Genomic DNA, 16,382 nt, shown 5'->3' with positions numbered 1-16,382 from the left:
AAGAATGCAGCTGGGCTCTCACGGAAGGGGCGAAATCAACAGACTTCTCCGGAACCCAAGAGGATCCAGGAATCCACGTGGATTATGGCTTCTTGATGAGGAGCCAGTCACCTCCTCCGGTAGGGACCATGGTGGGGACAGAGCCACCCACCAGATGGAAAGGAGCTGGTTTATGTAGGAGGAGGGTCGGAGAGCACCCCTGCTCCCCAGCGCTGCTCCCTCATCCCAGTCAGGGACCCCCCCCTCAACAGTGGGTGGGGCGGGTGCTTGGGGAGCATCTCCAGCCAAACCAGGCAAGTGCGGCTCCCATATCTTAGTTATTCACTCCTTCATCTTCCTCCCTTTTTGCTTGTTGCAGCCTTGGATTTGTTTGTTCATCCAATAAGCATTTATTAGGCGCTTAGTGTGGGCCAGACCCTGAGCTGTGGCTGGGGCACAGAGATGTGAAGGAGCCCAGGCCCGGTCTGGGGCTTGACCTTTGTTGTACCACTCCTGCACCCAGGGCCTAAGAGGATGAATGAATGAATGAATGAAGTGATCAGGAATGGGGCTCACTTAAAAGCCCCAAGCTAGGGAGCGTCACCAGGAGCCTGGCGCTGAACACTTCCAGCAAAAACCCTGACATCAAACTGAAAAGGGAGGTTTTGGGGAGTAGGGCCAAGTCGGATCAACTCAGTACACAGAGGTGAAGCGGTGATCTTGACACTACATTCAAAATCGATGTCTTTTGCCCTAGCTCAGTGGATTGAGCGCGGGCCTGCAAACCAAAAGAGCGAGGTTCCATTCCCAGTCAGGGCACATGCCTGGGTTGCAGGCCAGTTCCTAGCAGGGGCCAGTTCCCAGCAGGGGACACATGAGAGGCAACCATACATTGATATTTCTCTCCCTTTCTCTTCCCTTCTAAAGATAAATTTAAAAAAATCGATGTCTTTTTTGAGCACCTACTATATTCCGGCCACCAGCCCAAGCAGTATGTCATTTTTTCCTCTCAGTGGCCCTTGCGATCGACCTTTTTTACCGATAAGCAAACGGAGACTTTGGAGGGTTAACTAACTTGTCCTGAGTCGCACTCTCAGAGAGTACTGGAACCAGGCTGGAATCTGGTTTTCCTACCTGCAAAGTCCTGGTTCTGATACTGCCGGATTGCTCACCCCACTTGGTGGGTGAGGACAGCTTGGTGGCCTAGGGAGGCTGTGAGATGATCCTTGTGGACAGCTTCTGGCCATCTTGGGAGATCTTCGGGACAGAGAGAGGCAGTGGGCAGCAGAGGGAGGAGGAGGCAGTGCTGAGTTTCCTTTCTGGCCGTTGTTTTTCCTGGCCTGCCTCACGCACTGCCAAGGGGTCTGTGCCGAGCTGGGCCAGGGCCCAGGCAGAGGGCAGAGCCGGGGAGGGCCCTCTTTCCTTCCGGCAGGGAGGAGGTGCCACGGTCGTTTCCGAGGCTGCGAGGCTGCAGGCATGGGGAGCTGGGCCGGCTGCCCCACTCCTGCTGGAAAAGGCATCGTACCCTCCCAGAGGCCTGGCTGTGCTGGCTCCTCAGCCAAGTGCCTGGGGCTTCCGCAGCTCAGCCCACAATAGCTTTATGTGACCCTGAGCAAGTCACTTGCACTCTGAGCCTCGGTTTCCTTATTGGTAAAATGGGGACAGAATTAGGATGAAGATGAATGAATCTGGCACATAGTAGGTATTTAACCAATGGTGGTGCCCTGCCCACTCAGGCCTGTTGTGATTTCCCAGCTGAGAAGGGGCCTCCTTATCCCCCGAGGCCCCCTTTCCTGGCCTTTCACCTCCACCAGCCAGGGACAGACAGGACAGAGGGTGTCCTGGAGGAAACTGGGTGCTGTTGCTGCAGAGTCCTGGGCCAGGACTGGAATCCGAAGTTCTGTCACCCCCTTTCTGCAGGGACGACTGGGACACCAGCCCAGGCTTTGCCATTTGGGGCTCGTTCTATATCCCAGATGGTTGGAAATAGGCCTCGGGGGTGCACTGTGACCTCCAGCAAGTCCTGCCCCTTTCTGGGCTTCAGCTGCTCCCAGCAGCAGCCACTACTCACCCCACACTCACTGCACAGGCAAGAGGCCAAGCCTTTTGTGCAAGAGCTGATCAGCCCTGCTGTCGGGCCTATGAGGTTGGGGCTGTTACTGTTGGACCCAGTTTTTGGTTACGGAGACCGAGGCACAGAGTAGGGATCACACGTGGGTCACTGGCAGGGATGGGGTGTCAGTGGCTCTGGGGTTGCCTGTCTTGCTCTGAGTTTGCCCTCCCTTTTAAATGAGCTTCTGGCTCAGCTATAGGCTCTTGCAAAGATTGGCAAGAGGGTGGCCGGGAGAGGCACTTGGAAGTATTAAGGGGCCCCAAGTAAATGAAAAGGCGTTCTTAAGAACACAGAGTGCGTTGATAACATCTGGGGGCTGAACCGTGACATAAACATAAGGAACATGGGGTGCCTGGGTTTGGATTTTGGTTCTACTCCTTTCTGGCTTTGTGACCCTTGGTGAGTTAAACTGTCTGTGTCTTGGTTTCCTCATCTGCTGAGTGGGAGTGATGAGAGAAACTGCCTGCTCAGGGCTCGCTCTGTGGCTTGCGTGGCCCCTCAGTCCTGCATGTCCTGCTCATCTCCCACCCCCGCTCAGGTCTCTAAGGACATCTCCGTGCGGCTGCACAAGGAGCTCGAGGTGGTGGAGCAGAAACGGGCGCGCCTGGAGGAGGAGAACGAGGAGCTGCGGCAGCGGCTCATCGAGACCGAGCTGGCTAAGCAGGTGCTGCAGACGGAGCTGGAGCGGCCCAGAGAGGTGAGAGCCTTGTCCGTCCCGGGCAGGCCAGGCTGGGGGTGGCGGGCCTCTGTCAGGTCCAGCCACTCTGCACGGTTAGACCTCCCTGGCAGAGCTGTTTATCCATTCATTGCTCCAGCACACGTTTCCTGAGCACCTCCTGTGTCCACTTTGTGCTGGCCACCAAGGACCCAGTGGTGAATGAAAGACACTAGGTTCCTGTCTTCAAGGAGCCCTCAGACTGATGCGAGACAGTCGTCCCTTACAGAACCCCTCCTGTGGGGGGACTGACGGAGCAAACATGCCACTGTGCCCAGCGTGGGGCTGGCCCTCTGTGCTTTAGTTTCCTCATACATAAAATGGGACAATAATGCCCCAAGCCCTTGTGAGGACAAACTGGGATGATTTTTGTGTGCATGCCTCAGGGACTGCCGGGCACCGCCACTCAGTGTGGGGCTGGGGCTCTGGACAGTGTATCTAGACACTTCCTGATACGCCCCCCGGCTGCTGGCCTCTCTGGCTCTGATCCTGCCGGTCCCTCCACTGGCGTGTTCTTTCTTCCTTCTGCTGTTAGACACCACGCTGGGCACTTCATCTCAACAGTTTTCATAAAAGGCCCAACGAGGTTATGATCTTACCCGTTTTTTGGATGAGAAAACGGCCCTGAGAGTGGGGTGGATGTCCTTGAGGTCACACAGGGCCCCCTGGGCTCTGCAGAAGGACGATTGGAAACCATGAGCCTTGGTGACCCCTAAGGGCTGGAATTCTCCAGATTCCAGGGGTGTGTTCCAGGCAGCCTGGTGTAGCTCTGGCTTCGGAAGTGTGGCTGGGCCTCAGCTATCTGGCTGCTCACGAGGTATCATAGGATCATACGGGGCACACTCCTCACCTCCCCCAAGGGCAGGCGTGCCAGCGCGCCAGGCCTGCGCAGTCACAGCCCTGGGCCAGGACAGCCCTTCAGCCGCCCTGCCCTGGGAGCGTGCTGGGGTGATGCGCCAGTGGCTCCTCGGTGTGGAGACCAGTGGTTGCTACTGAGGCTGCTGTGGATCCCCGCCCCTCCCCAGGGCTGCGTGGGAGGCCCCCTCTCTCAGGCGGCCTCCTGCCCCCCAAGGCCTGGCCCAGAGCACAGGGCATCTTCTTCACACATCTCGTTGCTGCCACCCTTGGTAGTGAAAAGGGGAGACGATTTGAGAAAGTGCCTCGGAGGTCAGCCTGTTCCTGTGGTGACAGAGAGGAAACTGAGGCCCAGAGAGGGACAGCAGCTGGCCTGAGTTCACCCAGTGTTTCCTTGGCAGAGACACGGCTGAGACCCTGGAGCCACTTCCCTGCTCTAAGTCCCAGTTTCTTCTTCTGCAACATCAGGATGGTAACAGTACCCAGTCTATGAGGTTGTTTATGGCTGTTAATAAGATTGGGTAGCCAAAGAATAAGGAAACGTGTAGGTCCTTCGAAAGTTAAACACAGAGGGACCGGATAAGCCAGCAATTCCCCTCCTGGGTCTATAGCCCAGGACTCAGAGCTGGAGCACAAACAGGTATTTGTACCTCTGTGTTCATAGCAGCATTATTCACGACAGCTAAAAGGGGTGCGCACCCCAACAGCTGTCGATGGACAGATAAAAACGTAGTGTGTTTGTACAATGGACCGTCGGTCAGGAAGGACATCCTGACACAGGCTGCAACATGGATGAACTTGGAAGAAGTGATGGGTTAAATATGCCAGGCACAAAAGGACAAGTAGTATTATTCCACTTACACGAAATATTTAGGGTAGTCAGATTCACACAGACGGAAAGTCCAATGGTGGTTACCGGGGGTGGGGGGCGGGAGTGGCGTGTTTCCATGTGGGACGGTGAGCAGTCCAGGAGAGGAGGGGCCGTGATCGCTGACCACAGGGGAACGCACTCAAGTGCTGCCGCACTGGAAATAGCTAAAAATGGTAAACTCTGTTATGTGTATTTGACCACGATAAAAAAGAAAATACCATTAAGATAGTAAATTTTGTATGACGTATACTTGACCACAACGAAAACGAATAAGGTAGATATGTACAGGTGACCTTTGAACAATGAAGGCTTGAATCACACAGGTCTATTTATAGGTGAGTATTTTTCAATAAATACTGGGAATGTACTTTCTCTTTTTTATGTTTTTCTTAACATTTTTTTCTCTGGATTACCTTGTTGTCAGAATACAGTGCATAGTACTTACAACATGCGTGTTCATCAGTGGTTTATGCTGTCGGCAAGGCTGCTGATCAACAGTAAGATGCTAGTAGTTAAGATTGTGGGGGAGTCAAAAGTTATATGTGGATTGGGGGGCAAGTCAGTGCCCTGAGCCCCTTTGTTCTTCAACAGTCAACTTTATAACTGTGTGTGTTGACATGGAAAGGTCTCTCAGGTACATAATTAAGCAGGAAAAGCCACACAAAACAAAGTGGCTTTGAAGTGTGAGTGTGTGTGTGTGTGTGTGTGTGTGTGTACGTGTGCGCACAAACGCGTAACTGTCGTCTGGAGGAAAACCACTGAGCTGAAGGATTCGAGGGGCAGTAGGGTAAATAATAGCTTTTGCTTTTATACTGTTAGTGCTGTAGTTCAGTTTGTTTGTTTTTTAACAGTATGTGTGTATTTGAGTCTTATCCGTGAAATTTTAAATGCAGTCAGGCATGTAAAGGGCCCTTTGTGGTGCCTGGCACGTAGTAGGTGCTCAGGAAACTGAAGGCAGGGTCTAGCCCTCTCCCTGCTGTGCCTTTTGGTGTCTCCGTATCTGGGCAAAGCGGCCTGGCCCTGTGTTTATTTGCCGATTGCCCTCTCCCTCCTCTCTCTCCTCCTGACTTGGTTTCTATGGAGATGAGGGTCCCTTAGCAATTCTTCTGCCAGCGCATCAAGATGTGCCTTTGCCATCCTGACAGGTTGCTGTGGCAATGCTGTCACCCGGCTGGGAACAGGATCCCCTGGCCTGAGCTGATGTGGTTGCCATGGAGATCGCTCTTCACTAGGGGAAGGGAGGGCGGCCAGCCCTAGCCGTGCTCTGCGGTGGCACCTTTGCCCAGCGTGGCTGCAGCCCGGGAATCATAACACCAGCCTCTCCCTGGTTGGTAACACCCCTCCTCCTTGCATTGTAGGCAGGGAGCCAGTGTCAGTGTTGATGGGATTCATCGCGATACAGCTGCTGTATCTGAGGGCTCGCCCTGGGCCCGGGCACCGCCCGGAGCCGGCCATGTCTGCCCCAGCTTCCCAGCGTGCCAAGTCTTTGCCGTTGTCCCCTTTTTACAGTTGGAGGTGTAATCTTGGTGATTTTTACATTGTGATATAATCCACCTATCACAAAAGTCACCATTTTATTTTATTTATTTATTTTTACAATTTTTAATTGATTAATTGATTTGAGAGAGAGAAAAACATCGATTTGTTGTTCCACTTATTTATGCATTCATTGGTTGATTCCTGTATGTGCCCCGACTGGGCATTGAACCCATAACCTTGGCATATCCGGACATTGCTCTAACCAATTGAGCTACTTGGTCAGGGCCAAAAGTCACCATTTTGAAGTGTACCATCCAGTGTTGTTTAATACCTCCATAACATACTAAAAACCGAACACTTCCACTGCCCCCAAAGACCCCCTGTGTCTGTCAGCAGTCACTCCTCGTTCGCTCTCCCCTCCAGCCCACAGCCACCACCGATCTCCTTTCTGTGTCTGTGGGTCTGCCTGCTGTGGAGATTTCACAAACATGGAGCCGTGCAAAATGCGAGCTTTCGTGACCGGCTTCTTTCACTCAGCCTAGTGTCGTCAAGGTCTGTCTGCGTGGAAACGCGCATTAGTATTTCGTTCTTTCTCGTGACCCATTGTCTGGCTGTCGCATGTTTTGTGTGCCCACTCATCAGCTGGTGCACATCTGGGTTGTTTCCACTTTTCGGCTGCTGTGAACGCATGTGCAGGTTGTTGTGTGAATCTATGTTTTCAATTCTCTTGGGGAGTGGACTTGCTGTATACGGATAGGCCTGGGGGGAACAAAGATGGGATTCTGACTCAGGGCTCCCCCACCCCCGGAAGCCACACTGACTTTCATAGTGATGCCCCGGCCCTCCTTGTCCATCCAGGGGCCTTCCTAGGAGGACCCTGCTGTGTTCTCAGAGCCTCTGCCAGGTTCCGTGAGCACCTTCCACCTGGAACAACAGGCTTCTTGTGCTGATTCCCACTCTGATGGGACAGGACCGGGGCTCACTGTGGGGCCAGGTTACCTGGGCTTGAACTTCGGTTCTGCAGGTGCTGTCCCCGATGCAGCCGGGCCACGGTTTGTGTGGGGCGTGGCCAACGTGAAGTCGGAGTCTCGTGGACCTGAGTTGAATTCTGACTTTGTGGCCTGCAAATAACAGTCACGCCACTTTCAAGTAACAGTCACGCTGGGCAAATCGGGTCACTGTTGGCTCCTTTATAAAAGGGGGATATTAATCCCATCATCTTAGAGGTGTTTGTGTGAATTGGTGGAGACGAGAATAGGGCTGGGTGAACACCGTTGTTCACCCAGAGAATAGGGCTGGGTGAATACCGTCGTTCTCATCACCCGCACGACCGTTCTGGTGGCCGTGGTCTGGAGGGGCTCTCCCTTAGTTCAGCCAGTGTGTCTCTGCTGCCTCTCGCAAGGAGCTGTCCATGTGGGCCTGTCCGTTGCCCGTGGAAGGAGCAGTTACGTTACGAATCAACACGGGCAGTCGGCAGTGCTTGTCCCGGGGCTCATCCTAAAACCACCGTTTCCTCCCTCGCCCCCACCCCACCTGTGGTCTCCTCCAGCCACAAGCCACACAGCCTCTCTGTGCGGCTGCTTCAGCCACTGCAGAGGAAGAATGCCTCAGTCTTTGAGAGGCACCCCCTCTGTGTGCATCCCCTCGAGTAAATCTTGTACACACAGCACAGTCTGTGTTTTCAGTGCGACCTTTCCAAACGTCGCCTCCAAGTTTGGTGAAAATCTGCCCAGCTGTTCTGGCAGAAGGTTCATTTTATTCCTTGAAGGTTGGTCTTTGTTCCCTGGCGAGGTGGAAGGTGTTAGAGGGCAGGGGGCCCCTCCAGAGCAGTGCTCAGGACGCCCCCTCTGTGCAGGCTGGAGGGGCAGAGACGTGCTCTGCTAGTCTCCTGAAGGACAAGCAGGGACAAGCTCCAGCTTCTGCTAAGAGCCGTTAGACCAAGAATGTTCGGAGGCACCACCTTGGCTGCTCAAGGGTGGCCTCGTGAGCTGCTGGCGGGTGGGGAGCCCCTGCTACACGCCAGGCCAGAGTGTGCCCTCTGGTCCGGCAGTGGGGACTGGCGTTCCTGTGGGTGCCTGAGCACTGTCCTGCCCTGTTCCACCCTTCCAAGGCGCTGGGCCAGAGCCCCTGGGGGCTCTACCAGGGACTCTGACAGGCCCTGGTTCTCGGAGCAGAGCCAGGTTGCCTAGCCAGCTGCCGCCCTGCCCTGCGGAGGGGAGGAACATCCGTGCTCTGTGAGTGCGCCTTGTTCCCTCCGGAGCCCCCAGACAGTGCGGGAGCCCCAGACAGTGCGGGTGCCCTTGTGGCTTAGACGGGATGGGGGAAGGGGCAGCTCCAACCCTCCAATCCGGAAAGGCTAGAACCTCCAGTCCTGGACAGGCTTGCTGCCTGGCCCCTCCTACCTGCCCGCTGCCCTCCCTTTCTGGTGGTGAGCTCACCGTCTGCTTGGTGGAAGGTGTTCAGTGACTTTCCTTAGGGAAACTGCGTGTTAAAGACATTTCACTAGGCACTTTCCCCCTTCACCCAACAGGTAAGATATGGTTAGTAGGGAAAGACTAGAAATACATGCACATAAACCAGAAGGAGAAAAAATTCACCTGTAATCCATTATTTAGAGGGAATTACTCTGAGTAACTACCAGAGTACTGTTTGGGTGAGAGATATATGTACTTCCAGTATGGTTTTTCTGTTTATACGCACACATATATTGAAATGTGTGTGTGTGTGTGTGTGTGCATTTTTTAACTAAAAAGATGACAAGCTCAGTCAAGCAGAACCATCACTACGGGAGCAGGCAGGCGGGCGTCCCTCTGAGGGCGGACCCCCGACTCTGGCTGCACTGGCCACCTCAGGCAAGAGGACAGTCAGGAGTTCACTGCATTTCTTTCTGCACGTTTTGAAGTTTGAATGTGTTATCCAGAAAAAAATAGAAATACTACCAACCATACATAAAAAGAAAGAAGAAAGCCTCCTCTCACCACCTCCCTCAGTTCTACTCCTGACTCAGCCCAACCCATGATTAGCAGTTTGGTTTGTATCTTTCTTTTTTTTAAATGTATTTTTCATAGTTTGTATCCTTCCAGGCCTTTGTCTGTGCTCATATACTGTATATTTCCGTCTCTTTGTATTTTTAAAAATAAGGATGGGATTATATTACATGCACAGTTTCTGCAACATACAAAATACTGTGGCTCAAACACAGACTATTTTCTAAAATGCTGGATGTTTGGGGTTTTTCTTCTGCCTAAAGTGCTTATTATAAAAATCAAAGATCACAGAGTCAAGTAAACATAGGAAGGAAAGAAAGTCTAAAAGAGCACACTGTCTATTTCAGTATTTTAAACACAGAGCCAAAGGTCAGGAGGAGCTCCAGCCAATCAGCTGCTGGGTGGGAGAGCGGGTTGGGGGGTGCACAGGGGCCTCCGCCTTGTCAGTTTGGTAGAGATTTACAGCAGGAGTTTTCGTATATCAGTTTATTTGTAAAAATATTGCCTAATAAAAAATGCAAGAAAACTGCGTCCCCCCAAAAAATGCGGGGGAACAAAAGTGCAGAATGCGAGTTTCCTATATGCTCGTTGTTAACGGCGTGGTGTTAATTTTCAGGTTGTCCCCCCCACCCCGTGGGTGTGCTCACACACATTTTATTTTTATAAAAATGATAACACGCTTTGTAATAACAGCTTTATTGAGATATACTTTCCATACTATAACGTTGGCCTGTTCAAAAGTGTATACAGTTCAGTGGCTTTAAAAGTATTCCGAGTTGTACAACCGTCACCACTCTCTAATTCCAGAACATTCCCATCGCTCCGAAAAGAGACCCCAAACCTGTCCTAGTCACTCCCTGCTCCCCCCTGGCAGCCACGCCTCCGTCCAGTTTCTGCCTCTGTGGAGATGGATACCCAACACCTCTCGTAAACGGAACCAAACCCTATGCAGCCTTTTGTGACTGGCTTCTCTCACTGAGCATGCTGTTCTCAGGGTACATCCATGTTGCAGCATGTGTCAGTACTTCACTCCTTTCTGTGGTTGGACAATATTCCTCTGTGTGGACAGGACACACTTTGTTTATTCTTCATCTGTGGGTGGACTGTTGGGTGCTAGGTTTTGTTTTGCAGGTTCTTTATTTCCCCTGACAAGGTGTCTCAGAGACCTGACCACGTCAGTGAATCTCACTCTTCCTCTGTCCTTTTTAATGTCTGCGGGCTTTATAGTATCTCATTCCTTTCTATGTGTGTGATGGCTGGGACCCCTCAGTGCCACTGGAAACCCCTGGCTCCCCTTCCTGTCCCCCACTTCCTGCCTCCAGGGAGTCTGCCGTGCTGAAGAGGCTGTGGTCTCAAAAATGGCTCCATTTCATACATGGTCAAATGGAGCTGCTGGGAGAGGAGGGGGTCCACAAACTCAGTGTCCTGGGGTCCCCAGGGTTCAGCTAGCTTCCCGCTGAAGTCTCAGCCCCTTCCCCTTAGCTGGGTGCTAAACAAGCCCAGACCTTCCACCTAGAGCCCTGGCCTCAGCCGTTCCACGTGGGGGTCTCCCTCGGAGCACCCCCTTCCCGGGGCCCCATTTGTGGGCAGGGCTCTTTGTGGGGGAGACTTGCTTTGTGGCTCTCAACCCCATGAAACGAGTCCTGGCACCCAGCGTCTGAAATATCAGCCTCGGCCTTCCTGCCTCGTTTGCATTTCAAAAGGCCCCTTTAGGATTTGATTGGACTTGAGATATACTTAAGAGCCCGTCTGGAGTTCATCTTTCATCCTGGCTCTGTGGTTTCTACCTGGGCTGCACGTTAGAGTCACTCAGGAAGCTCTTTTAAAACACTGGTGTCTGGGACCTACCCCGGACCAGTTATATCAGAATCTCGGGGGGTGAGACCGTGGGCATCATTTTTTTGTTGTTTCGTTTTGTTTGAAGTTCCCTAGATAATTGTGCTGCACACCCAAAGATTGAGAGCCACTGTGCTAACTCATTGAGGAAGGCACATTTTCTCCTTCCAAGTCCTCAGAACTAGATCTAGAACAAGGTCAAGAACTGGGCCCAGGTCAGCTGTGGATTGGCTGAGGGCCCTCACTTTCACCTGCAGTAGAGGGGGGCTTGGATCACATCCGTGGTCCCCCCCTTCAGGGGTAGGGTGTAAGAGGCAGAGGTAGGAAGGGCGTGCATTCAAACCACACCAGATCATTCTCAAAAAATCCCTGCCCGGCCCTGACTGGTGTGGCTCAATGTTGTTCCATGAGGGGAAAGATTGCTGGTTTGATTCCCAGTCAGGGCACATGCCTGGGTTGTGGTTTCGCTTCCTGGCTTGGGTGAGTCTGAGAGGCAACCAATTGATGTTTCTCTCCCCCTCTTCCCCCCCGCCCCACCATCCGCCCACTCTAAAAATAAATAAATAAAATCTTTAAAAAACACCCTGCCCAACCTGAAAAAAGAAGCAACCTAAGTGAATCACCCCTCTTATGGGAAGAAGTGTTCAGGGGAATGACTCAAACAGAAATGTCAGTAGTGATTATTGTGACCTCTTAACCTTTTCTCCTCAAATTCCCCTCTGCGGGGCGTGTTTTATTTTGTATTCTGGCCAGACAGAGGAGCGCTCCTGTCCCTCTATAGCTCTGGTAGAGTGGGTTGTAAGATGTTTGGGGTTTCGCCAATCTGATAGGTGAGAAGCGATATCTCAGTGTAGGTTTTTTTTAAATTTAATCTTTACTGTATTTTTTTTCCTTTACCATTTAGTCTCCCTACGGATGTAGGGAGGGGAGCATGGACCAGTCACTGGGTGGGAGCCGTCTCCCCCCAACTCTTGGTGTAATTTGAATTCTCATCTCTCTGTCAAACAGTGTCGAGCATCTTCCTGTGCTCAGGAGCCACTCACCCTTCTTTTCCTGAGAACCGTGTTTTGCATCGCTGCCTCATTTTTGTCTGGGTTTGTTGGCTTGTTTATTCTCTGTTTTGTGAAGCTGTTTACCTACTTTGGATATTAACCCTTTGTCAGTGTTATGTGAATTGTAAATATTTTTCCCAGTTTGTCATTTATATATTTTTAAGTTTAAAAAAATTATTCTTTTTTTTTAGAGGAAGGAGGAGAGAGAAAAACATTGATTTGTTGTTCCACTTATTAATACATTCATTGGTTGATTTTTGTATGTGCCCTGACCAGGGGTCGAAGCTGCAACTTTGGCATATCAGGACGATGCTCTAACCAGCTGAGTTACTCAGCCAGGGCCTGTCATTTATCCTTTTACTTTTCCTAAGGTGTATTTTTGTTTCTGTGTAGATTTTGCTTATTTGATCAAATGTTTTTATTTTTCTTCCCCTATCACTTATGGATTTTGAGTCATGATTATTGTTAGTCTTATTTTGCTTTAATCTGCATGCAGACACTTACGGTTTGAATTAAGATCAATCCATCATCTTTTCCAAGGCTCCCGTGGAATTCTGACTTGTCACTCACTCCCCTCAGGAAGAGGCAGAGGGAGAAGTTGGGGTGTGGCTGGGGTGTGGAGCCTTCACACCTGTGGCTCTGCCAGCCTCCTGGGGAGGTGTCCCAAGCTGAGGCAAACGAGCATGGACCAGTCCCTGGGTCCTGGGAGGAGGACTCAGCTTTGAGGTCTTGGGGGAAGAGGGAGGCGGGTGCCCGAGTCCCGAAGGGGGGATCTGGGTGGGGCACCGCAGCATCCTCCTCAAATACCCTGTCTGTCTTGGTCCCTGCTGTGTTCTCTACCCCAAACTGTGCCCAGCACGTAATGGGTGCTCAGGGAGTCTTTGGTGAATGAATGAAAGACAACCAAGAACAGAAACCCAGATACCGGGTCCAGCCCAGGCAAGCTGGATCTCAGCATGGTGGTGGGAGAAGAGGGACGGCACCCTGGGCAAATGTGCTCAGAATCAGCTCCTCGAGTGCTTCTGGCCTGTCCCCCGTAGGCAGCCCACTGGGTGGTCTGGGGAGCCCCTCTGGCTCAGCAGTTGGTGCTGCTCAAGGCCTGGCGATGGGGACCCTCCGTGGAGCCTTAGGCTCTGTGACTTCTCTTTGGATGCACGTCACCATCATGAGCTTTAAATGCTGAGTTTGTTTCCTTAAATTTCTCTCCAGCATTCCTTGAAGAAAAGAGGGACCCGTTCCCTGGGGAAGACGGACAAGAAGCCTTCGGTGCAGGTACTTCCCAGCAGTTCCCGCAGCCCCTGGTGCAGCCCCCACGGCAGGTTTTAGTCTCAAGGCCTAACTCTAGGTGGCATGGAGGGGGGTCCTCAGAGATGCCCACCCCCTCCATATTTTACCCCTTCTTCTCCTCGTTCATTTTCTTAGCTTTGCTGCCCATTTTACATCCCCAAACAATGCCATGAACCCATGGCTCCCACACACTCAGATAGAGAAAGAGCTGTGTGCATCACAGGCCAGACGGGGAATGCAGTTAGCCACTAGTGGTTGTGGACTGTCAGAGTGCTGGGCACTCTTTGTGCATTATCTCATTTAATCCTCTCCATGGCTCTGTGAGGGAGGGAGTGTTATTGTCTCGTTTTACAGTGAGGAAACTGTTGTAGTAATGGTAGGGGTGGTAGAAGCAGCAGTAGTCATGCTAGCAAAATGTTGCCTCCTCCAGGAAGCCCTCCGGAACTCCCCAGGCTATATGTGATACTCCATTTTTGCCGCTTTATCAATGTCCCCCTCTCTACTTCGCTCTGGACTTCCAACTCTTTGAGGGTTGAGGCTTCCTCGGTCTCCCCAGCACATAGCTGGTGCTCCCAGAAATGTTGTGGCTGGTATTGAGCCTCCCAACACTAACTTTCCTGGGTCCTCTCTGTCCTTGTGCCCGTCGGGCCCTAGGAGGACAGCGCAGATTTGAAGTGCCAGCTGCACTTTGCAAAGGAGGAGTCGGCCCTCATGTGCAAGAAGCTCACCAAGCTGGTCAAGGAGAACGACAGCATGAAGGAGGAGCTGCTCAAGTACCGCTCCCTGTACGGTGATCTGGACAGCGCCCTGTCGGTGGAGGAGCTGGCCGATGCGCCCCATTCTCGGGAGACTGAGCTGAAGGTACACCTGAAGCTGGTGGAGGAAGAGGCCAACCTGCTGAGCCGCCGCATTGTGGAGCTGGAGGTGGAGAACCGAGGCTTGCGGGCCGAGATGGATGACATGAAGGATCACAGTGGCTGTGGTGGGGGCCCGGAGGCGCGCCTGGCCTTCTCCGCGCTGGGTGGCAGTGAGTGTGGGGAGAGCCTGGCAGAGCTGCGGCGACACCTGCAGTTCGTGGAGGAGGAGGCGGAGCTGCTGCGGCGCTCCTCGGCCGAACTCGAGGACCAGAACAAGCTGCTGCTGACCGAGCTGGCCAAGTACCGTTCAGAGCATGAGCTGGATGTGACCCTGTCGGAGGACAGCTGCTCGGTGCTCAGCGAGCCCTCACAGGAGGAGCTGGCGGCCGCCAAGCTGCAGATCGGTGAGCTCAGTGGTAAAGTCAAGAAGCTCCAGTATGAGAATCGTGTGCTCCTGTCCAACCTCCAGCGCTGCGACCTCGCCTCCTGCCAGAGAACAAGGCCAATGCTGGAGACAGATGCTGAGGCGGGGGACTCGGCCCAGTGTGTTCCCGCTGCCCTCGGCGAGCCCCACGGCCCCCATGCCACCCGGCTCTGCAGAGCCAGGGAGGCCGAGGCACTGCCTGGTCTCAGGGAGCAGGCTGCCCTGGTCAGCAAGGCCATCGACGTCCTGGTAGCCGATGCTAATGGCTTCTCGGCCGGCCTCCGCCTGTATCTGGACAATGAGTGTGCCGACTTCCGGCTGCATGAGGCCCCCGACAACAGCGAGGGCCCCAGGGACACCAAGCTCATCCACGCTATCCTGGTTCGGCTGAGTGTGCTCCAGCAGGAGCTCAACGCCTTCACGCGGAAGGCGGACGCAGCCCTCGGGAGTTCTGCCAAGGAGCCGCAAGAGCCCTTCTCGTCGCTGACCCCCCTGGGCTCCCAGGGGTCCTCCAAGGAGATTCTTCTGGCCAAAGACCTGGGCTCAGACTTCCAGGTAAGGGGTGTCCCAGTCACAGGTCCTGTTACGCTTGTTTGATAGAACTCTTTTTACTGAACCGTAACATACAGACAGAAAGGTACACAGAGCACAGGTATAGAGCTTAGGGTTTTCCCAAGGCGAGCACATCCATATAAATAACCATTGCCCAGAAGGAGAACTGGAACACGACCCACAGCCCAGAAGCCCCTCCTCGTGTCCCCTTCCAGCCGCAGTGCCCGCTCCCCAGCGTAGCCTCCTGATTCACTTCTGTCTGTCTCGGTCACTTTTGTCTGTCTTTGAACTTTATACGAATCGACTCACGTAGTACACACTCGTGCCTGGCTTCCTTCCCTCACGACTACCTTGGCTGTCGCCTGTGGCAGTAGTTTATTAATTCTCATGACTGGGTGCGATCTCACTGACTGACCATGCCGCAATTCCCTCCCTCATTTCCCACTGATAGACACAGGGGTCGATTCTGAGGCCATCTTTTTTTCTAGGATGCCCTTTCTTCTTTCCTCGTTTCTCTTGGAATTTTGTGTTTTAAAACCAGTGTTATTAAAACAAAGAACTTTTGTTCAGGTCCTATGCAAACGCCAGAAACTTGGCTTTCTAACGGTGAAGAACTTCCAGCCTTGATGTCTATAAAATACGACTCAGAAACATTAGAATAACGAATGCATTTGTCCCCCAAAGGAGTCCCTGAGCGTCCGAAGAATCTCGGGAACACCTGAGTGAAGGAGGGAAGCCTCCTCCTTGCTGTTCCTCACTCCCCGCGGGTCCTGCCTTTAACAGTCTGGAGCAGCCCTGGCCTATACAGTGGCCAGCACATGGGACTATTTTAATTTAAATTAATAAAAATGACATACAACTGAAAATTCAGTTCCTCGGTAGTCATAGCCACGTTTCAAATGCTCAGCCACTGCATGTGTCCAGTGGTGCAGATCTAAATGTTTCATCACCACAGCAAACCCCTCTCAATCTTTCTCTAGCCCTGGTCGGCAGTTGGTTAAAGCGTTGTCCCCAATACCCCAAGGTTGTGGGTTCAATCCCCATAACCAGGGCATGTACAAAAATCAACCAATGAATGCATCTATAAGTAAAACAACAAATCGATGCTTCCATCTGTCTAAAACCAATCAATACATTCATTAATTAAACCTTTCTCTACACATACTCTTATATATTTGTTTTTTCACCCAAATTGTCTTTTGTTATACACTGTGTTAGCACACAACTTATTTTTCTCATTATTGGTTCATTTACAATGGTGCTGTGTTTGTTGTTCATATATTGTTTGTGCTCGGTGCTGGGGGTGCTGTGGTAAGCGAAACAGATGTGAGTCCCTCCCCTAGCTCCCCCAGCCCCACCCCTGCCCGTGTCATTG

At 52.4% G+C, this 16,382-nt stretch overlaps 1 protein-coding gene across 2 annotated transcripts in view; it reads left to right on the top strand.

Annotated features, from left to right (window-relative positions):
- SOGA1 (suppressor of glucose, autophagy associated 1) overlaps positions 1-16,382 on the top strand; it is a 67,570-nt gene that overhangs the window by 22,582 nt on the left and 28,606 nt on the right. For both annotated transcript variants that reach the window (XM_037164430.2, XM_037164429.2), the window contains exons 3-5: positions 2,631-2,789; positions 13,097-13,159; positions 13,829-15,010. In XM_037164430.2, coding sequence (XP_037020325.2) covers positions 2,631-2,789; positions 13,097-13,159; positions 13,829-15,010 — 1,404 coding nt within the window. The remainder of the gene's footprint in view (positions 1-2,630; positions 2,790-13,096; positions 13,160-13,828; positions 15,011-16,382) is intronic.

This window comes from Artibeus jamaicensis, unplaced genomic scaffold, assembly GCF_021234435.1.
Source record: "Artibeus jamaicensis isolate MK-2021 breed Jamaican fruit bat unplaced genomic scaffold, CSHL_Jam_final contig_685, whole genome shotgun sequence".
Lineage (NCBI taxonomy): Eukaryota > Metazoa > Chordata > Mammalia > Chiroptera > Phyllostomidae > Artibeus > Artibeus jamaicensis.
Note: the sequence above shows the minus strand (reverse complement) of the source record. Positions and strands in the feature narration are given on the sequence as shown.